The following is a 24,172-nucleotide window of genomic DNA, read 5'->3' as shown; positions in this document are numbered from 1 at the left end:
TTTTTAATTGAAATCATAGGGCGGTAATCCTTCATGTATATTATTTAAAGTTTCTATTGGAAAATTTATGTTTATATTTTTATCAGTGGGATCACTACGTTTATATATTGCATAATCTATGCTGTAATAAGTATGTTCTGTCCCTTTAATAAAATTCAAAATTTTGTTTATTTAAAATATACGAAAGTTCCTTATGAGTTCTTAAAATTACTTTGTTTAGGCAGCTATTTATACCATCCTCATAAATTTTGTTACAAACGTTATCAGTTTTCCATCCCTAGGAAATTTTAAAAGACTGTGATTCCGTGTCCAATGTCCATTAACAGTAATAAAAATTGTAAACTTGTACGCATATCATTTTTCAATTTTAAAATTTTAAAGTGTTTCCATGGAAATAAATACTTTATAGTTTCACCAATTATAGAACTTTAAGGACGATCTCCGAGACCAGTGCTTCTCAATCAAAATTAATGTAAGTTGAAAATCTCTCTTTCGTTACATGAGCAGACGATGCGCAGACACATAAGAAACTTGGCGACACTGCAACATATTGCCACCGATCTTACTATATATATGTACTCTGGCCATTAGGGTTAGGTGCCGCGAGGCGAGTGTAGAGACTTTCTGCTTGTATTTACATTTACAATCAGGTTATGTATACGACAATAGAAATGCGTATTAAAGAAAGAAATTTAAAAAACGGTAGATTTGTGAAGAAATAAGTAGTAATTAAAAACGCAAAAGCTTATCAAACTATGACAGTTTACTTGGACAAATTTGAGTTGGACTTTTCTTCGTAACCGTCGTCTGACTGTTCTGTTCTCAGTAAGTAACAGGATGTTGCAGTGTTTTCAAGTTACTTGGGGCGTCTGCTTCTCTCTCGGTGGAGGCCAGATGAGGTGTTATTAAAATTATTGTTACTCAATAATTTATATGGAAAGGCCTATAATACTTGTATTCATTTTTTTCCTTAGGAATTTGTTTATTACATAAAATTTTTTGGGAAAAATACTGCGAAAATTCGTTAAGTTATGTTCGAAAGTGTGCGTTTTTTTCGCCAAGATTATAGCTATAGACATACTGCACTGTTAAGGTGGTTCTTCACCTAACCCATTTACTTAAACTTACAGAGAAACTTGGAGGGATTGTTATTCAAGTTATAGGGCATCTTCTCTTAAAATTTCAAGTCCCTTTATCAGGCAAATTTTTGAAAACAACTCAGTCAAAAAATGCACTTTTAACATGTATTCTTACGTAGGTTACTTTTCCATACTACGATATCATGTAATATCTCGTAAAGTAGACTTAAGATCGTAATAGAAAAAGTTTGTAGTGAAAGAAGAACTTTTCAGCTTTGTAATAATATAACAAAAGTATGGGCTAATCAGGGAAATAGTATACGATATTTAATCGTAAACGTAATCAGTTATCGATCATGCAGAAATCGGTGGCAACGTCTGCTTGAGTAGGAGCGTACATGCCATTTTCAGAACCTTGCGTCAAAAAAAAATTTTTTCATAACTCTTACTCTGACTTTATTAGCACGTTTATTTGTATGTAAATGCAATGATATTATAGTCAAGTGCCAGTACAACATATTTTATGTTGCAAATAATACGCTAATCGAAAATTAGAAAACCACAGGGTCCCGTGTCGCTTTGATACGGCACCATCGTGAAGAACCACCTTAAATCGATAATCTTTAAAACTGAATAGTTCGCAATTTAGTAAGGAAACACCTGTTGAAATTTTGCACACGTGTAAATAACACTTTCATTTCACATATATTTCGATTTCAGCAAATTCTTACGAAAACTACTATACCCGGAGATCGTCCTTAACACCCATGATTTATTATTGAAAGTATCTATCTAAAATCGCCTCCTAAAATGAATAATTTTCCAGTGAATGGGAAATTGTTATCACATAAATCTTCCGAAGTCTTATTCACTATTTCCAAAGCTTTTTCAAGAATCATTGAAGCTTCATCTCAAATAATTACATTTACTTCTCGCAATTTTTTTTATCAGTTTCGTATTTAAAAAACGAACTTTCAATGTTGTTTAAATATAATGGTAACGAAATGTTTTATGAATTGTCATGCCTGTTAGTAATAAAACTGAAGCAATTCCCGTCTAAGTCATAGATATAACATTTTTCTTTTTTACAAAAAATAAAAAATTAGTAAGCACGCTTGTTACTGATACAACGCTGTTCTAGGGGTTGTGGGTTTGATTCCCGGTGAATGTAGATTTTTTCGAAAACTGTTTTCATTGGGGAAAGTTCCTATGTAACCCCGGCTGTTTTGAGGCAGGTTTTTCCGTGGAATTTTTCTTCAGAGAAATTCCATAGCTTTTTCCTTGCCCCACAGTTTTTTGGGCCTAAGTGAATGCGAAATAGTGTTTAGGAGGTAGGGATCAGCGGATCCGATGCAACAGGCAGGGATCGCTGGCCTTACCGGCGAAGAGTGGTCCCTGAAACATGGGGCTTCTCAGGGGATGCTAATTAGTCTAGATCCGATGCTTCGGCAGAAAGCGTTGGCTTAACCGGCGAGGAGTGAAATAAGGAGTCCTGAAATATGGAGTCCTCTCCGGGATATAGCTACACAGTGGCGAGTAGACCCGATGCACCATCGGTGCAGAGAGTGTCATCTTAGCTGGCAAGGTGTTTCATCGAAGAAACTCACACTATAACCATGGATTCAGGTATGATATTAGTAAAAAGGGTTGGAAATGGGTGCGGCATTACACCCCCACACAGGTGATGAGGGGGTGGCCCTGGTAGATAGGCTGGTAGGCTGTCGTGGTAACCCGGTAAAAAAATAGATTTTATTTTATTATTTGGTTACAGTAATCTATAATCCTTACATTATTTTTCTAAGAGCTTCAACAGCTCAGTAGTGAGCGTCCTAGCCTTATAGCTGGAGATATTTGAGGGGTCATGGGTTCGAAACCCAAGGGGAGACCAGATGAGGGACCTCAAAGATTTAAGGGGGGGGGGGAGTGAGACAGTTGGATACTGAATTTGATCTCAACTTGTGATACGGTAGCCGGGGATTACGACTAGCGTGTCTGTGTGGTTTTTCCCTTAATCTTTTTTAGTTATTTATAGCAACACTCAGTATAATATTATGTTTAGATTCTACTAGGGAAAGGGACCGGGATTCAGCTGGCAGTGTACAGTGCTGACTGCAGCAGCATGTAGCGCAATATAGCAAGTATCGTGGACTAGCTTTTTATGACCTATGCGACGGCACTAGTCTACTGCCACTACAATCAGCACGGCGCACTTCCAATTAAAAAAAGCACTTTGCGTCTTATTGTGAACTGAGTATTTATTAAAATCCACCTAATTACTGAAATATAAGATTCTAGTGGCACACCACGAGGACGCTCCCTCTGATGTGGCTTACTAATCTATGTGTTGCTATACGTTACTAACTTCCGTAGGGGTGCTTCGGGTTGACTCTATTTAAACATTTAGGGATGGGTAGTTATGGGAGGACCACTTTCACTCACTGTATGCACAACGCTAAGATAACCTGGCGTCACCTACCAGTTCAATATTTCGGCCGGACTAATCGTCTTGTTCCCGGCGATGCTGCGTCCGTCACGGGCAGCGGAGAGCTTGGGCGACCTGGTTAACGTCGTCGAGGTTGTGTGTTGGCACTAGCTTGCCGTGTTGCGGCTACTTAGTGGTTCGGCAGGCGAGAGTCTAACGATGCCACATCGTGCAGCATCAGTACCAGCCTCGCAGCGAGCCCAAGTGTCTATCCTCGTCTCGCCGCGCAGGCGCAACGTACTCTCTACGGTCTGCCACACACACCACCCAACACTGCCTCACCGGTCGACCACCGCTACCAAGCTATCTCCCAATACACTGACAGCTATCGCTCACGGACCTACAGCCTACTTTCATGATATTTCTCATGTACACATTACTAAGGTGCCTTTGTAGGACCACGGGAGGGAGAGTCAAGCCGAGCTCTTAGATTGTTTGTATTATTACGGCCTCCGGGCCTTGTATCGAAATTCCGCGTGTTATACTTAGTAAGCCACATACACGAGGAAAAGAGAGAGCTATCTTTGAGACTCTCGCCGTTTATTCGCGATGATAAGGGCTCTGTGACGTGCTTATACACACCTTCGCTTCGCCACGTCACAAATCCCCCCTCACAAACCCTACTTCCACCTTGCGCAGTTCAAGTTAATCTGCAGGTGTAGGTCCTATCATAAAAACTATCAAAAACTTGACGAAAGTGTGCATTGATGTGAGTGTGTAAAGCGTAGTTGTTCGTGTAGTATCATGTACCGTCTTCTTCTTCCGGATCTTTTCAGGATATACTGGTCGGCATTATGTTGCCTTGTTCTATTTATTTGTAGTTATGTCGCGCTGTTGTTATGTCATTTACTCAGTGTATTATTATTGCTATTGTCCCTACTAGTTTGTGGTGTGCCAATACATTTAAAAAAAAATCATTACAAAAAATAATTTAAAAAAATCGTTACAAAAGAAACAAAGACAAAAAAAATAGACGGTTGTACATCATTCGTTGCTGAGAAATGTACAGGCGTTTACAGAATTATTTTTACTGAATGGTTAGAACTATAAAGTATATATTAATAATAATGGAAGTTATATAAAAATAATTATATTAGTGAGGTGAAAGCAAAGGGTTACGTTATTTGTTTACTATTGAAAATTTATCTAAAATGAAAAAATTTATTCCATAAATCTTGTGACCACGTTGCTTTTTTCTTCAGGTACTAGTGCCATAGTGTATTACATGTGTATTGCTTACCTGATCGCCCAGCTTCCCCGTGCCCAAATTTCGCCAATACCTTGGCGTGTAATTGTACACGAATTTCGTCGTATTTTGTACGACCAGGTTACCAGCGCTATACATGTTGGCCACTGTAGTATAGTATATCGTTATGTATGTGGTTTTGATAGTTGTTAAATAAATTATTCCAATTAGATAAAAAAAATACTCATTTATTTTCTCTATAATCACTGAGTCCCTTCAGGGGAATTTAAAAAAGTTAAAAAAAACGAAAATTTACTAACAAAAAATAAAGTTATTTAAGCAATTTATTTTAAATTGGGCAAAGAAAAGAAAGAGAAATGTAAAGGAAAGAGAATAAAAAAAAAATAAAAAAGTGTGAAAAGAAAACAACAAAAAAAATATTAGGGGGCGGTAGGGGGTCGATAGGGGTGGCCATTTGCCAGCTCGGCCAAGTATTGTCGCCTTTCTTCCAGCCAGCCCTCGCGGCAATACGGACAATGTGCTACTGTTACGTTCCGGAGTCCATACCGGTAACAAAATTTCCACGTTCGGGTGTAGCGACATCGTACGAACCGGTGCCCAGCTTGTCCGCAACCCCAGCAAGCAGTTTCCGGAGCTGGTTCCGGAGGTAATACCTCCTCTTCTGGGAGTGGGGGTGGGTTCTGTGTGCTGCCCGGGCTTGGATGCGCGGTGTCGCTTGGCCATGTAACTTTTAAGGCCATTAGTGCCGGGATCGGGGCTGGATGGATAGGCTCTTCGGCCAGTCTGCCCACCACGTCTTTAGTGTCAATTAACCCCGGGGCTGCCTCCTCCACTCCTCCCACTTGTATCTGTTCTGGCTCTGCCTGCTCCTTGATGGTGTTGCGAGGAGTACAGGGCGCTTGATCAGGCTGGGTTGGATTCACGGCCCATTCTCCGGGATCGTAATCGTCGATTCCAATCGGCTGGGTTAGCGATATTGGGTTGGATATTGCTTGGCGTCGCCGCTTCTCCCACCTCAGTCGCTGCCTGTCTCGGACTTCGTCCAGGTCAGGGAGCGGTGTTGTCTCCCAGGGCTCTGGAATCCAGCCTCTGCTGGGCGCAAAGGGATGAGGCTCGGCCTCCTCGTCGTCTCCTGGCTCTTCGTATAGGGTTTGGACCCTGGGATCCTGGCGCTGGTGGATCAGCCACGACCATTCTGACCTTGTGTTCCTCGGATGCATTCTCTGTAGGGGTTGAGGTAGTCGTTAGGGGTGGGGTATACTTTTTTAGATCTGACACTTATGCTTTGACTGTTTTCCCGGTGTTTATGTCTCTAACCTCCATAACCACTTCCGACAATGCCTTAACGATCGCGCATGGACCTATAAATTTGGGGGCTAATTTCGCTGAAAATTTTTGGCCTGCCGCAGACAGAACATGATTCCTTCGCAACACCAATTCTCCTATCTGGTATTGTGCGGGCCTACGGTGTTTATTGTAATATTTCTCTTGGCGAGCCCTAGCTTCGTCGACATGCTTCTTAGTTAAATCTCTTATAAGAGTCAACCCCTGCATTCGATCTTCCTAGTTTTTCGTGTCCCTCATGTCTTATTTGTCTGCGTTCCCTGGCTTGTTGGAATTTTTTATTGGCAATGGATTTCTACCAAAATTCAAAAAGGCTGGAGTCATTTTTGTGGACGCGTTTTTCATGGTATTCATAGCAAAAGCAAACTCTTGTAGGTGAACGTCCCACAGCTGGTGGTCTTCTTCTAAGAATGAACTGATCATTGTGTTTAACGTTCGCATCACTCTTTCGGCGGGATTAGCTTGCGCGTGATATGGTGGAATTGTTGTATGTTTGATATTTGCGTCAGTGCACATTTCCTTTATATCTTTGTTAATAAATTCCGTCCCGTTGTCTGTAAGTATGTATTTAGGAGTTCCCCACCAATTCAAGATCAGTTCCTAAAATGCTTTCCTTACATTCTTTCCGTCTGCTTTGCGAAGAGGTCGCAATTCCACGTATTTTGTGAAGAGGTCCTGGAACACTATGACGTATTGGTTCCCAGTCTTCGATGGTGGTTTTGGCCCTAATGTATCCGCGGCCACCACCATCCACTGATGTTCGATATTCCGTTCCCCCATCAGTCCTGCCGGGGCTTGCTGCAAGACCTTATTTTTCTGACATTCCTGACACGCCCTAACATATTCCGCGACATCATGGTAGCATCCTGGCCAGTAATGGTAAATGATCAACCGTGCGTAGGTATTATTAACCCCCAAATGTGGCGCTTGAGGCTCTGCATGGACTTCCTGTAGGACTTTACATCTTACTTCTTTCGGGAGCACTATCTTCCATGCATTGAGGTCGGGCATTACCGGGTCTATAAGAGCATTCGGTTTATGGTACCATAGTTTACCCTCGGAGATCTTCCAATTGGGGAATTTATGGGGAGTTCGCTTTACAGATTTTATCCGCCTTTTATACCAGTCATCGACTGTAAGGGTCGCTGAGGTTATCTCCTCTATTGCAGCTACCTGACCTTCATATGCTCGCAACAACGCGTCAACAAAATTTTACATCATATGCCTGCAGTGCAGTATTCCATCGAGCTAACCTACCCACTGGATCCTTGAGCTTGTTTAATCATAATAGGCTACTGTGGTCCGTGATTACCGTAAAACTTTCTCCTTGCAGATACCCTCTAAGACGATCTACCGACCAAAGTACTGCTAGACATTCTTTCTCCGTCACCGTATAATTCTGCTCGGCTTTACTCAAAGTCCTGCTTACATAGCAAATAGGGTGCTCCTCTCCATCGACTTCCTGAGTCAATACACCAGCAATGGCGTAGTCGCTGGCGTTTGTAACACAAACGGCTTAGAGAAGTCCGGTCTAGCCAATACTGGCGCTTCGGTTAGTGCTTTCTTTAGGTTTTCGAATGCCTTCTCTTGTTCGCTGGACCATTCCCATTTAATATTCTTAGCCATTAGCTTCGTTACTGGCGCTGGGTAATCAACAATTGGTTTGAGTTTGTCTGGGTCTACCCTCAGTCCATATTTATCCACTTTGTATCCCAAGTATTTAACTTCGGCACAGCCAAATTCTGATTTTTCAAGATTTATTACTAAGTTGGCATCTTTTAAAGCGTTCAAGACAATTTTTAGCCATTTCTTATGATCCTGAAAGTTTTCCGTCACGACTATGATATCGTCCATGTTTGTATAAACGTAGGGCTCCCATTCTGGCTTGATGATTTTGTCCATGATCGCTTGAAAAGTGGCAGGTGCATTCGTGAGGCCATAAGGCATCCGTACGTACTAGTAGAGACCTCGACCCGGTACTGCAAAGGCTGTCAGCTCTTTGCTGCCCTCTTCCAATAATATTTGATGGTACGCTTCGCTAATGTCTATTTTTGAGATAAATCTTGCTTTGCGGAGCTTATCTAGAATGTCGTCTATCAAACGCATCGGGTATGCATTCTTTTTTGTGACCTCATTTAGCTTTCTGTAGTCGATGCAAAATCGGAATTTTCCGTTAGCTTTGGGGGCCAATAGTGGACAGCTGCACCAAGCACTTTCAGACTCCTCTATTATGTTCTCTTGTTTGAGTCTTTCGATCTCGTCATATGCTATTTGCAATACTTGAGGTGCATATCTCCGTGGTCGTTGTTTAATTGGTGCTTGTCCTTGTACATCTATCCGATGTTTTGCAACAGTCGTAACGCCTAGTTTTTTGGGACGTGGTGGTATCAGTTTATCCAAAATTTGGGTAAACTCATCTAATTCTGTAGAGGACAGGGAATGTAATCCTTCAACCGTTGCTGTGGCTGAACAACAAGCAGAGTCCTCTGCTATTGGATAGAACTTTTCCCATGTCAATTTATCTTGACTCCATGAGTCAGTATTGTAATCTATCAGAAATTTAAATTGGCGTAGGAAGTCAATACCTAGAATTGCTTCGTACTTCAGTCCATCTGCCAGTCCAAGCTCGATTGATTCCTTTATACGACCTATTTCAAGGTCTACCTTAATCGTACCTTGTAACAAGATGGGCATACCATTTGCTACTGTTATTGTGGACTGACATGGATTAAATTTCTCCAATTTTTTTGAAAAATTGTTACCCAAGTAACAATGGGCCGCCCCACTATCAATTAACGCGGATACCCGTGTCCCGTTAATATATACAGTGAGAAAATGCCTTGGCTCGCTGTTTAATGACAATACTTCTAATATCCCATTAGCACCTGTAAGTGTCCACGGACTTATTTTGTTACCGTTTAACCTACCCGTATCCTTTGGCGTTGTGCCGCTATTTCCTAATAGCTGCCGCCCCAAACGCCTGCTTCGCAATATGGGGGATATTCCGCCACCACATATTCCTAAGCCTGTTGAATGCATCCTTTTTATCTGTGTGCTAATACTTTTACCTAAATTAACAAGACTCGCGCAGGTTTTGTCAATTTCCATTATTCGTTTGGGGATGACACTACATGCTCTCCCTACGAATCCTTTTATCGTTATGTTGCCTAACGTATACCCCCAGAGGATTTGTATGATGAGCCACCATAACTTTCCAATTATGGGTGTATATCTAGCGCATACTAACGAAAACTTATTAACTAAACTATTTACATTATACTTAACATCGATTGGTAACTTAGCCTTATATAGTATTTGAGCCTTTTGTCGGTTCGGAGAGGTAGCACCGACTCCTAACGCATCCCCTCCTACAGGTTTTCCGGCCTAGGAGCATCACAATTCCTACATTTGACTCTCTTGCTGCCAATCTTACCACACTTCCAGCAGTAGATGGCTTCCGGGCAATCCCTGCGCCAGTGTCCACCTTTCTTGCAAATAAAGCATGCGCTTGACTTCGTGCTCCTTTGCCCATCGCTGCTGGAGGTGTTTCCGTTGAGACCCTGGTCTGCCGTAGGGTTTGTTCGTGTGCATGCCTGATTTGATTGATTGTTAGTGCTAATTTTGGTCATTGATTCTACGTTTTTGATAGCACTTAGTGCATTATTATTATTTATTATGGAATCTACTGCTGCGACTTTCCTGGTTGTTACTTGTCGGCGGGGCTGATATGCAGTAAAGGGAAAGAGAGATTCTTCAGGTCCAGGAGGGGGTCTATAGTCTTTATCTTGGCTTTTGATCAACTCCACTTCTTTACCTAAAATTAAGAAATCTGTAAAATTTCTTATATAGGCCCTGATGATTCTGCCTCGATAGCTAGGATGTAGATTCCGATACGCTCTGTTTACTTGCTGCTCTAGGGTAAAGGGGGGGTTGACTTGATTCAAGAGAGTTCAAATTTTTGACAGGTAGGCTGCTACTTCTTCGTTTGGCCCTTGTGTGCGCCTATCGATCTCTCTCAATAATCTCTCCTGTAGCTCCCCAACCCCGAATTGTAATCGAAAGACATCCGCCAGTTCCCAAATCGACCGCCACAAAAATTTCTCTCTACGGAACCAGTGGTTTGCCTCAGCATCCAATACTGCAGGTAAAGCACGTACCACGTCCTCTAATGTTAGCCTATAGGTTAGCGTACATTTGCATAATTTTGCTTTAAACCCCTCTGGATCGTCCCTACTAATATAACGGAATTCTATTCCCCATTTATGAAAAATATCCACTGTTTGTAATTCACGTCTGAAATTTGGACAGCACCGTTGCCTGCTTGTTTCATTATGCAAGTTATCCACTTGGTACAGACTTGGCTGTCTGTACATTTGCTGATTTTGTCCGTGATCTGTTGTGTAATTCCTGGACGTTTCTAACTCATGCGCGGGAGAACGTTGTCGTATTCTATCTAAAGTGTAGTCTATATTCACGTACTGCCTAGATTCATCGGTATTCTCGAGGTTTATTGACGGTAATAACATACTTGGATTCCGTCCGTACGCTCTTCTAGAAGCCTCGTGTAACTCTTGGTGTGTATCTGGGCGAAGCGACTGTTGTTGTGTCCTTCTTAGTTGATGTATCGTCGATTGGGCTTGTGGGCCCAACTCGCTTCTCAATCGATTTCCTCTTTCTATATCTTCCATATACACATCCTCTCTACGTCCATCTAAGTCGTCATTTCCCCTCCATACCTGCATCCCCTATGATGGCAGTTTGTCTTCTTCTCCCCTCTTCCAACAACTGACTTAATCCTACCTGATCACGTCGTTCCACGTGTGCTCTTCTAGTCTGGATGTCATTGGTAAGCAAATCCTGTTGGTTTCTGTTGCACGAACTATTAGAGTTATTCATTCCATTTGACGCTGCTTGCTCATCTTGTGGGTTCTCAGACAATCTCATTAGTGACATCCGGTTATGTCAATTTCTTTCAACTTGTTTTCCGACTACATCTTCAAAAGTATTCCTGTCCCTATTTAAAGTGTTTATCTCTTCACGTTCATTATTCGTATTTAATTGGACAATCGCTCTACTTCTATTTCTGCTAGTTATTTGCGGTAGGGGTGGGCGAGGTAATTCAAGCCTACCTGTAGGGTACAGTTGATCCTCTAAGTGAGACCATCTAGTCATCGGACTGTTGTAATAACGTTTCTCGAAATATCTTACCAGTCTATCCCTGACATCTAAGGACGGTCCTAGATACACTAGGTTAGGATTTTTTAGATACTCTCTAACGTTTTCTCCCGATAATGCATTTACTGTACGTTTAATTACTTGCCCCCCTGTTGTTGGGTCTAGTGACGCTAATTCGTCTCCTAATTCAAAACTATTATTAAAACTAAAATCCAAATCGCTGTTGTTGAATTCCATTGTTCTGTGCTTGTAGGGTATTTTATTCTGCAAGGTATAGCAAAAAAAAAAGAACGAGATAGAGTAGGAGAGAGAAAAGAGAAAGAGAAGAGAGAGTAGGCTATTACTATTTAACGGAAATATCACCCGTTGTAGCGAAGAGAACGAGAGAAGGAGACAACACAAAAAAAATTTTTTTTTTTTTTTTATTATTATTTAATTACGGGTGACGGTAAGGGTTTGCCGGTAGTGATAATAGATAACGATTATGTATATTTATATATATATATATATATATCTGTACTCAAAATATATTTATGGTACAATTAATCTGTTTTTGAATGAATATTATAATTATTCACAAAAAAAAATTGTTATTGTTACGTGAAATTGAACGTGTATATTCATAAATTATACATTTATTGTATCCTGTGTGTATGTAAAAATGTGTGAATGAAAACACACGTGCTACAGTAGCAGCGTTTTGTACCAACAATGGCCGTCTACGTGCAGTGAAAGTAGTCTTCCCGCTTCTTTCTGCTAAATCCCTTTACGCGGAGAGAACAGTGTCGAGCGCCATTTTGTGATACGGTAGCCGGGGATTACGACTAGCGTGTCTGTGTGGTTTTTACCTTAATCTTTTTTAGTTATTTATAGCAACACTCAGTATAATATTATGTTTAGCTTCTACTAGGGAAAGGGACCGGGATTCAGCTGGCAGTGTACAGTGCTGACTGCAGCAGCATGTAGCGCAATATAGCAAGTAACGTGGACTAGCTTTTTATGACCTATGCGACGGCACTAGTCTACTGCCACTACAATCAGCACGGCGCACTTCCAATTAAAAATAGCACTTTGCGTCTAATTGTGAACTGAGTATTTATTAAAATCCACCTAATTACTGAAATATAAGATTCTAGTGGCACACCACAAGGACGCTCCCTCTGATGTGGCTTACTAATCTATGTGTTGCTATACTTTACTAACTTCCGTAGGGGTGCTTCGGGTTGACTCTATTTAAACATTTAGGGATGGGTAGTTATGGGAGGACCACTTTCACTCACTGTATGCACAACGCTAAGATAACCTGGCGTCACCTACCAGTTCAACATTTCGGCCGGACTAATCGTCTTGTTCCCGGCGATGCTGCGTCCGTCACGGGCAGCGGAGAGCTTGGGCGACCTGGTTAACGTCGTCGAGGTTGTGTGTTGGCACTAGCTTGCCGTGTTGCGGCTACTTAGTGGTTCGGCAGGCGAGAGTCTAACGATGCCACGTCGTGCAGCACCAGTACCAGCCTCGCAGCGAGCCCAAGTGTCTATCCTCGTCTCGCCGCGCAGGCGCAACGTACTCTCTACGGTCTGCCACACACACCACCCAACACTGCCTCACCGGTCGACCACCGCTACCAAGCTATCTCCCAATACACTGACAGCTATCGCTCACGGACCTACAGCCTACTTTCATGATATTTCTTATGTACACATTACTAAGGTGCCTTTGTAGGACCACGGGAGGGAGAGTCAAGCCGAGCTCTTAGATTGTTTGTATTATTACGGCCTCCGGGCCTTGTATCGAAATTCCGCGTGTTATACTTAGTAAGCCACATACACGAGGGAAAGAGAGAGCTATCTTTGAGACTCTTGCCGTTTATTCGCGATGATAAGGGCTCTGTGACGTGCTTATACACACCTTCGCTTCGCCACGTCACAAACTATATAATACATAAGAAGAATTAGAAGATTTGGTACATATAATGAATATATACAATTGAATTATAATAGGTAGCTGGATGGGGGACCAGAAGGGCGGCTTTAAAATTTTGTGGGGTGTCGAGGGGGGGGGGTGATAAGTGGCAAGGCGTTCTGGAAAAAATAGGATATTTTTCATTGGGTTTAAATAACAAGGGAGACACATTAAGGTTTTTACTTTACTTTGAGGGGGTGCTTGAAAAATATTCCAAAATTTTGAGGGGCTCAATGGGGGCTAGATACTAAATTTGGTCTTACAACTATGTTATATAATATATACGTGTGTGTATACGTTAATTTTGTACCGTTAAAAATTGTTATTTTTTTCACCAAAATATTCTTTATGGGCGTTATCTTGCTTTTTTATTTTTTTGTCAAGAAGAACGAAAGATTATATAGCAGTAACTAGGAAAAATTTGATTACTTAACATTAAAAATTGTTATCTTGGATTTTGAAAAGGCCTTGAGAAAAGCTATAAAAACTGTGTATGATGAAATTTTGATTAGCGGATGTTGTTTTTATATAACACAAGTTAGTATATAAGCGTAAAAACCATTCTATCGAAAATAAGACGCATATTGTCAACGAAGAATTAATGAAGCTCTAATATAGTGAGATTTATTGAGAATTTTATCAGAGGAAGATAATAAATTAGATATATGAATCAAGTGCAACTGAGCTTTTCGTCTTTTATTTGTAAATTATGATCCCTTCTACCAAATTTCGGCTTCACTCGTATTGTAGAAAGAGTAAAAAAAGAACATCTTTGAATGTCTAAAATTTGCACTACAAAAGCTTTCTCATTCAAGTAAAATTGATTAAAATGTGTATATATATATATATATAACTTTTGTATGACTGAGTTGTAGCCTACGCCTACAATAATTAATATTTCCAATTTCAATTATTTAGGTATTCCGAAATGCGAAGAAAAAAGGAGCTGTGATCGTGAAAAACAAACAAAATAATATAATGAAAAACATGATTATTTAAAGGGATTAATAGCATAAGCATTTTTACCCAGCCACTTGATTAAAGATGCTTACAAAGAATTGAAACAGGATTGCAAGAAAGAATTTGGCAACTACTTTGATGTCTTCGTTGAATATTTTGAAGCAGAATGGATGTGTTAAATGAAGTGTATTTTTATTGAATTGTATAGAAATAAAAAATGAACAATAATGAAACACTGTACAGAGAGCTTTTTTTTCCTTGACACCAGATCAGAGAGCACCTTCTTTTTTTTCTTAACCGCTGGCAGCACACTCTCTTCACAGTGTGCATGCTGCTGCCGCTACTGTGTGACAGAAAAACGATAATGCTCTGGCCGTGAGGTGCAAGATTTAAATTGAACAATCCGTCCACCTTGTTCCAGGAGCGAATCAGAACTTCAGACACTGCCCATCGAATGCGGCTCGTTCACATCGTTGGTATTATGTTGGACTATCGGCTAGGATAAGGGTGGGATGGATCTCAGAAACAAAAATATATTTTGAGCTGATTATTTTTTAATACGCATTTATAGCATTTATACTTTCATCCTCTTTACAAATGTATGAGAGAAATAGCCCTTCTTTTTAATAATAAATTTTTGAATTCTACGTCGAAAAATCCCCAACGGATCAAATTTTCAAGTTCTTGGCAAATTGACTTAGATTTGATTAACCCGATTTTTTATGAAATCATTTGAAAGCTGGATCGTTAAGCTTTAATTTCCACTTTTTTGCATTCTCTACGATAAATATTAAGAAAGATATTATTAATTCAAAAGCCTGTTTTTAAAGGGCACGCGTGGACACCCATGTGGGGTACGGATGAGCCCGGGTTGTTTGAGTGACGGTAGCGACGACTGCGCCACATTTATATATAGATATATCAGTTCCCTGCTGTCAGCTGTCGATTGTGAAAATTGTAGGTTAAGGTTCGATGTTTTTGTTGCTGTTGCGTGAATTAGAGTAATTTGTAGGTAGCTTACAGTTAGTAAATATAAGTAATTAGGTATTATAGTGTGCAATTACCGTGATAAACCCAAAAAGCGTTCTTGAACTGATGGGGGTGCGTTTTTAAGAGTCTTTTGTGCTCTCGGTAGAAATAATAGTGTAAGTCACAGTAGTGCCATACATATGGGGCCATTTTGCAGCCCGAGGGTCCTGCGAAGCAGGGGAACCGTAAGTTAGCCCAGGAAGCGATGGCATTTTTATGACCAAAACTACTACTTCAGCCAATAATACATAATACTTATGTATTTTATAATTTTATAAGAGATCATGCTATTTAGAAAATTTCTTATAAAACCTCGTTAAATAATATTCACGTCCAGTATTACTTGAACACATTTTCCATTCTATTTTCTTAATTATATACGCACTATGTATTTTTTCTATTTTTCGTACACACATAAGCCCGCGCCCAGCGGTGCCTAACCCCCTGCTCACTCGTACCTCCTAATGAGGAACGAGTGAGCCCTTTTGATAGCCTTCGTTGTCAAATTATTAAAACCTAAATATGTTGAGAATCCGATTTAAAAAGTATGGCAAACTAGAGTTAAGGTGATCATCTTCAAATTTACATATTTGTCAATAGTAAAACACTAAAACTCTTCATCACAATCAGTTAATCACAAGAAGAGTTACCCAACCCCATGTTTTCTTACTGGTCTTGATGGTAGCCGCTCGAACCCGCTCGAACCAAGCTATCGTGACCAGTGTGAACGGTGATGATACGCCAATGCGTCAATCGGTCGATGCAGTCAGTAGAGGTCTTGGAACCGATGATAGAATGAAGAGGGCCTCCGACAAGAAGGTGACCAGGGGTGAGGACCTCGAGATCGTTTCAGCGGTGCCAGATAAAGGAGTAAGTGGCCGATTATTGAGTACCATCTTGATGCTGGCAAGGACAGTGGAAAGTTCTTCAAACGTCAAGTTCCTATAGCCATGGTACGTTGGAGATGACCTTTGACCGGTTTTATTCCAGCCTCCTAGAATCCTCAAAAATGTGGAGCATGGGGGGGGAATAAAGTTCCACGTGATTTCTTGTTTGGCAAAATGGCTGGTCTCAAGGTCCCAGCGCTTTTAAAGCGCTTCGCGCAATTTGCGGTCTGCACCACAAAAACAAGTACCAGAGATAAGTAGGAAGATTGCCAGTGCCTATGCTAAAGAGTGTGCCGATGTTTCGGCGCTGATTTAAGCGCTAATCCATGGTGGCCAGCAGAGCAACTATGCATACGTTTTCTATTGGCTGGCGGCTCAAAGGCTCAGCTCGCGGGGAGCTGATGGGAGATGGGTGAGTGAGTCTAAATTAGCTTATGACTAGAAACTAAATATTTACATATATAAACGATATGTTATTGATGTTTAACGATTCGTAATTTCTTATTTTTAGTGATAAACTTACTATCTAAATCGTGCCTTTCTTTTCTAACGCGAACAATCTGTAATTGTAACATTTATTGCTTTTATCTAACCATTCAGGAAATCTCTGATTCGTGTATTTTTCGATTATTTCTTTCAAAGTTATAAACAATTTTCTTTGATGCCGAATACTCGCGTGATGTTCATTAAAAGCATGCAATTAGAAACTAATTATTTTAACAAAGTAGTCACTTGCTCTGGTTAAATAACTGACGCTGGACAAATTCTGATCTGAATGAAGATACTCCTTTTTTTCTAAATATTTTTCGTTTTCACTTAGTGTTCTGTCAAAGGCTTACATATAATTCTTACACACAATCAGAACACCTATTTTTCATTAGCAACGCTTTTTATACATAGCCACTGAGAAATGTAAAGGAATTTTGTTCAAATAAGAGTTTTTCTTTGGAATCTGGCACTGTGAAAGAATTGATGGGTACAAATAATTGCATTATTTCAGTAACGTTTAAAAGCTCATTGATTTCATCAGCTTTAGCAGAGTTATATTCAGGCAAGATTGCACTTTCTTCTTCGCGTGGATTGAGATTTTGATCATAATTTCGTTGTTTACTGTTATCAGTTGTACCTATTCATGTTGTTTCATTTATATTCAGAGTTTTGGCACTTAATGAAACCGATGAGTGAGTTTCATTTAAAATAACGTTACCTCGCTTACTGGTACCAATATCATCAGTTGATAAGACGTGTCTAAAACTTAAAAGATACATGGTGCAGGTAGGATTAAAATTAAAACCGCATCTTCCTAGAGCATGTTCAACGTTATCTTGGTTGCAGAGACCTGTCACGAGCGCAAAATTAGGAAAATCTGTATTTAAATCTTTATAAAGTAAAGTTAGAGCTCTTACTATTTGCGGTAAACCAGTAAAAGAAGGCGGCCTCGAGCGTCTAATATAAGTTTAACCTGCAGAAATTTTAGTTATAACCACAGTATACCATTTTTCAGACCAATTAATAAATGAATTTAAGCGTTCCAGGAGATCTGGATTGTCATTAGAAAAAGGGCGTTTATGTTTGTCAACTCTGCGCAAAGAGTAACTGTTGCATGCATCTATTATACACAGCATCTAAACGTCTCGATAAATTTTACAGATTTTGCCGCGGTATCAGATGCCTACCCACAAGGATCCTGAGAAGCAGTATGAACAGCAGCACCATCTAATAAATCTCATCTGAGATCTCAGGTGACCATCTCATGCCAAATACTCACCTGAGATCTCAGCTAAGATTTATTAAAAAATATTTATACTAAAAAAAGTTGTCCCGTTGGTTTTACAATTAGGATGGTATATCAAAAAACATATCTGTAAAGGTATTTTGTGTCTATTTAAAAAAAATGAAATCAATTTCATCAATTCAATACCGAAAAATTAATTTTTAATTTTTTTCCTTTTAGTATAAATGTATTTTAATAAATCTCAGCTGAGATCTCAAGTGAGTATTTGGCATAAGATGGTCACCTGTGATTTCAGGTGAGATTTATCAGGTGGGCAGCCATTCGACGGCTCAACAGTTGCATAGCTGATTTAACATTTGTTGGGGGAAGGCTGGGTTATCAGATGAATAAACGGTTCCAACACGCACGATACAGATATAAGGCTGTAAGTTTATTACAAATCAAGATACAGAGGAAGCCGCGCTGTGTGTTACTTCGAAGAGAGTCAATACAAATTTGTCCTTCGACGGACGCAACCGTCAGCTATGAGCGCTCCATTACAAACATGTAGAAAACAGGTGTGCACACGGGCACAACTAAGAGTCGAACAAATATAATGTGTATAAACGCGCAAAGTAAATACGATGAAACTGTGTTGGAATAAAATATATTTGTTCACTCTCCCTACTTCAGCGTTTTCTAGACGCACTTAATATCAAGATTCTTATATAGTGAATTAAATTTCTTACCACTAAGCACTTTAGTTAATACATTTTCGTACTGATCGTCAGTACCAACGTAAACGGTATCGATAACATTGTCGCGTAACTTTTCGCAAATAAGTTGGTATCGAACATCGATGTGCTTAGATCTTCGATGAAACTTAGAATTTCTTGTCAGCTTCAATGCACTCTGATTATCTATTTTGAGAGTCGTAGTCCAGCACATCCATGTCCGACACCCAACTGTAGCTTTTTAAGCCATAACAGTTCCTTGCACGCATCACTCGCTGCTATAAATTCTGCTTCGGTCGTGCTTAAGCTAACGCACATCCGACGCCTGGATGACCACGCAACGCTTCCGCTGCTCAACATAAAGACATAACCCGACGTGGACTGCCGCGTATCGAGATCTCCCGCATAGTCTGCGTCAGAGTATCCGACTAAGCTGCCCGCATTCTGAGAAACAAACATAATTCCGACACTCGGCGCACCCTTGAAGTATCGCATTAGATGCTTTACCGCGGTCCAGTGCAACTCGTCGTAGTTGTCTAAATATCTAAACCAGCTCACAATGCCAACAAAGAACGTGATATCAGGTCTAGAGACCATCGCTAGAAATAACAACGAGTCCACGGCTTCTTGGTATGTCACGTCAAGGCGATACTTATTGACGGGATTCATAAGCCTAATATTCGAATCGGACGGCGTTTTTACAGGATTCGCGTCATACATGTTAAACTTTTGCAAAATATTGTTTACATATTTTTCTTGGCTGATAAAAATGTAGTCTTCTCTATGTAAAATTTCCATTCAGAAAAAACTGCTTAAATTACTTACTATTATACTAAAAATAGATTTTAAAACATCAACAAAATCTCAATATATTCGGATCCTGAGCAAGCAGCAATCCGTCGTTAACGTAGAAAGCTAAATATATCTTACATTTCTTAAACATACCTGTGTATACACATTAATCAGCATTACTTTGGGTGAAACCCAACTGTTTTAGATTGTCATCAAATTTTTCATTCCAACAACGACTGGATTGCTTAAGTCCGTAGATCGCCTTGTTAAGTTTAAGAACAAGATTTTTTTCGTTAACATTTAAGCCATGGGAGACTTTCATGTACATAGTCTCTTTTAATTCGCTGTTCAAGTAGGCCGTACTCACGTTGAACTGCAAAGACTTTAAGCATTCAGAGGCCGCTATCGCCAGAAGAATCCGTACTGACTCGAACCGTACGACGGGAGAAAAAGTTTTCCCACAGTCTGTTCCAGGTATCTGAGAGCACCCTTGAGCGCACAAATGGCCTTATAGCGCACGCCTTGATTACTGAGACTTTTAAGTTTAAAAACCCATGTAAACCCTGTTGGTCGCCGTGTTTCGGGTAACTCAACCACGTCCCATGTTTTGTTTTTAATGTGAGCTTGAAGCTCTTCCTCGATAGCTTTTATCCACACACTCGAATCGGGTCGATCCACTGCCTCTTAAAATGTGCGCGGCGCATCACAGTAGGCGACGTTTGCATCATACCGAATAGGAGGTCGCAGTTTTTCTCTATTACGCAATGAGTATTCCTGAGCCTCCTCCACTGCTCTCTCGACCTGCAGGAAATTTGGCTCCTCTCCGTTAACGTCATCAGAGTCAACAGGAGAACCATCGGCGATGGGCACATTTTTAACCCGATCGAGTGGTAATGGGAGCTCATCGTCGCCCGCCTGATCAAGAGTAGACGAATTTTTATTTTCGCTCATTCTTAATATCAAAAAATCATTCTCAGTCGCAGACGCATCTGTACTCTCGTTAAAAATAACGTTTCTCGAGACGATTACATGGCCTGTCATAGGATTAAAAAGGCAGTAGTTCTTTGAATCTCTATCATAGCCTACAAAAACCAACTTCTCGGATTTAGGATCCCATTTTTTTCTTAACACGTCAGGAATATGTACATACGCGTCGCAGCCAAATGTGCGCAAATAAGGAACGTCAGGCTTCCTACCGGTCCACATCTCGAATGGCGTAACACTATCAGACCGAGAATTTACCGTTCGATTAAAAATATATACGGCCGCGTTGACCGACTCAGCCCACAGGCGCATAGGCAACCTCTTCGCAAGCAACATTGTGCGCGCAGGTTCAACGATGGTGCGCATCTTGCGCTCAACCCGGCCGTTCTGCTCTGATGTATAAGGAACGAACGTAAGCAGCCTTTTACCTTTGGCATCAAGAAATTCTCTCAGTTGTTGATTAACATACTCCGTTTCGTTGTCTGATCGAATTATTTTAATGCTTGCACCGAACTGATTTTCTACAAGGGATGCGAATTTTACCATAACTTCGAATGTATCGGCCTAATTAAAAAAAAAAAAAAAATGCGGTACGAAAACCCGACGATTCGTCCTAAAAAAGCAAAAAGAATATCGCACCTCCTGCTGACACCGTCTGCATGGGGCCACAAAGATCAGTATGAATTGTCTTACCCGGGATCAGATCATGATACCTCTCATTTTTTGCGAAAGGCAGCCGGAATTGCTTCCCCATAGGGCAATCTGCACAAAAGAACTCTCCCCCACGACAATGCCGGTGACACCGCCATTCTTAAGCATTTTTTCGATTGAGCCGCGGTTTATATGTCCTAGGCGCTCGTGCCATAACTTTAAAGGAGCAGTTGATGCAAGGTTAAGTTCGTACTTTACTTCTGTCTTTATAAGTAGGTTTATACTATTATTTCTCGACCTTACACCTTGTGCCATTAGACGTTTATCTCTTGAATAAATGCTTGCACCGTCGCTCTCATACACAATGGAAAAACCGTTAGTCATGCACACGCCTGAGGAAAACAGATTTCTCTTAAACGAAGGAACATATAAAAGATCACTAATGACTCTGTCGAGCCAGTCCTTGTTTATTAATTGCTTGACACGAATACTTCCACAGCCCTCGACTGGCAACTCTCTGCCATCGCCTAAGTAAACACAATTGCCCCAGCTTTGCGTGAATTTATCAAACCAATCACGCTGACTAGACATGTGTCACGACGCACCTCTATCAAGCACCCATGAGGATCAACAAACGAAAGAGAAAAATTAACGTCACCGGACCTGACCTACGAGTTACCGAGGAAGCACAAACGTTCGCGGACCCAGCGGTATTCGAGGAATTGTCATCAGCATTACCGTCACCCTGATGCGCATGCTTTCAAGCAAAACAAAACCTCGCAATATGTCATTCTTCTTACAAAAATGGCAAATTACCTCTCCTTTCCGCTGACTTGACTCGCCGTTGCCATTTTGCCTCGTTAATATGTTGATAGTAGATAAAGCGCTGGTTAAATCATCCATCAGGGTCATCCTGGCTTCCTCTTTCTCTCAGACTGTTCATCATTTGGCTTTCCTTGGCTACGCTATCCCTATTATTAGCATTTTTCTTTACCCATGCTTTCATTTCGCTTGCGTTTTCTGCAGTCTCTGAGTGTAGTTTCGACTCTTTTCCTTCTAATAGGTCCAGTAGTTCGTGAGCAACAAAAACGGTCCTTATCTGGAACTTCCAGAGTTGAAAATTTTGTCCATTGAACTTTAGATTTGTTCTTCAAGTCCTTTACTTCAGTCATTCTGACGAAAAAAGGCTCACAACACAGGCAAAAAAAATCAAAAGCTTCAACTGCACTTATAACGTGGAAGCGTTTACACTCACAGGAGCATAGAACAAATTCCTGGGCCCATAACCTGTTGGGGGAAGGCTGGGTTATCAGATGAATAAACGGCTCCAACACGTACGATATGGACATAAGACTGTAAGTTTATTACAAATCAAGATACAAAGAAAGTCGCGCTGTGTGTTACTTCGAAGAGAGTCAATACAAATCTGTCCATCGACGGACGCAACCGTCAGCTATAAGCACTCCATTACAAACATGTAGAAAACATAGGTGTGCACACGCGCACAACTAAGAGTCGAACATATATAATGTGTATAAATTTGCAAAGTAAATACGATGAAATTGTGTTGGAACAAAATATATTTGTACAACATTAATAACTTTAAAGTTGTTTGGTGAGGTGAAATGGCTTTTATTTAAATATCCTAATACGTTTGATGTACAATTATTTGAGTCAAGCTTCGACGTCTCAAGTATATCTCCGAAGTTCATGACAATTTCATCATTTGCACATATATCTATCCGTTAAAAAACCTTTTCTTTATCTTGATGATCATAAAATTTATGTAATTTCTTATTGGCCTCACCTTATATACATGTATACCTATGAGATCTCAATTGAACAAGCAAACTTTTAATGAGGTGAAGCCAATAAAAAATTACATAAATTTTATGATCGTCAAGATGAAAAAAGGTTCTTTTACGGATAAATTCAACAATTTTCCAAGCAAGTTTTTAATTGTATCTCTGGTTGTGAACAATGATCTTAACATTCGCTCCTATCTTGAATAAAGCCCTTAATGGTTATAACACAATATGGTACAGTTCTTCGAATGATGCACCATGTTCATTAAAACTATAAGACAAGAATTGGCACAAAGAATTTTTCGCATTTAGACTATCTTAATTGAATTGTAACGCGTTATTAGCTAATTTCGATCCCCTTCGATTCTCACCCATATTTACAAACCCTTCACTTAAATCTTGAGCTTTCGAATACTCTTCACTGGATTTTATAGACATTTCATCAAATGTCATAGCACACACTCGTTTTTCAGCAGATAACGACGTAATCATATTTTTAAGCATTTGCAATACTACACTTTTTAATCCTGGTAAAACATCGTATTCAGCACCCCACCTTCTAACCGTTGATTTTCCGGCCAACCACACTTTAAGGAGGTTGAATATATATAATCGACAATAGTTGGGGCCTTAATTTAGTTTTTGACTCATTCTATATATTATACAAAATAAAAGTACTTTTTTTGAGCGATCTCAGCCACGTTATTATTAAGATATTTTAAAATAATATACATGAACAATTTAACATGGGCTGTTACGGCAACAATATAATGTTGTGCCCTAAAAGTAACATACCTTCGTAATAGTTAAAAAAATGACAGAAAATATATTTCGATACTTCCAATACTGCGAATTCATCAGGTCCTCTAATTTTTATCAGTATCCATACCAATTAGAGAGAAAATATCACGATTTTTAAAAATAAAAATAAAAACTTTGGTTAGGTTGATAAAATGAATGTATGTATTCCATAGGAATAAGCTGTATTACGTGCTGTCGGTAATGCTGTCAGCTTACCATACCGTAGACTCCGCTTCTTATATTATTATTATTATTATTAATATATTAAATAAATTTATTAATATTAATTAAATAATTAAAATATAAAAAATAATAATATATAAAATTTAAGATTTTTATACATCATAAATTTTTTATATTAACATATTCTTTTTTTTTAAGCAAATAGATATTTAATTATTATAATTTTAAATATTTAAATAATTTATTTTTAATTATATATGTGTTCTCAATAAATAAATATTTTATAATTAGTGAATTTATATATATATATACTACTTAACGTAAAAATACGAATTTAGATTTTAAAGAAAAAAAATAAATAGTAATTTAACTAAATTAATTAAAAT

At 39.6% G+C, this 24,172-nt stretch overlaps 1 protein-coding gene and 1 pseudogene across 1 annotated transcript in view; one reads left to right on the top strand and one right to left on the bottom strand.

The window, feature by feature from the left end:
• Nucleotides 1-14,423, top strand: part of LOC106646143 (arginine-hydroxylase NDUFAF5, mitochondrial) — a 247,010-nt gene extending 232,587 nt beyond the window's left edge. Inside the window, exon 5 of the mRNA XM_089598434.1 lies at nucleotides 14,165-14,423. Coding sequence (XP_089454560.1) covers nucleotides 14,165-14,220 — 56 coding nt within the window. The 3' untranslated portion in view covers nucleotides 14,221-14,423. The remainder of the gene's footprint in view (nucleotides 1-14,164) is intronic.
• Nucleotides 14,424-18,756: 4,333 nt separating this feature from the next.
• Nucleotides 18,757-19,290, bottom strand: LOC149375508 (uncharacterized; annotated as a pseudogene).
• Nucleotides 19,291-24,172: the final 4,882 nt, after the last annotated feature.

Source organism: Copidosoma floridanum, unplaced genomic scaffold (assembly GCF_036245765.1).
Source record: "Copidosoma floridanum isolate Cflo_tuat_1 unplaced genomic scaffold, Cflo_Japanese_pri ptg000006l, whole genome shotgun sequence".
NCBI classification, from domain to species: domain Eukaryota; kingdom Metazoa; phylum Arthropoda; class Insecta; order Hymenoptera; family Encyrtidae; genus Copidosoma; species Copidosoma floridanum.
This window is presented reverse-complemented; position numbering and strand designations above follow the sequence as displayed.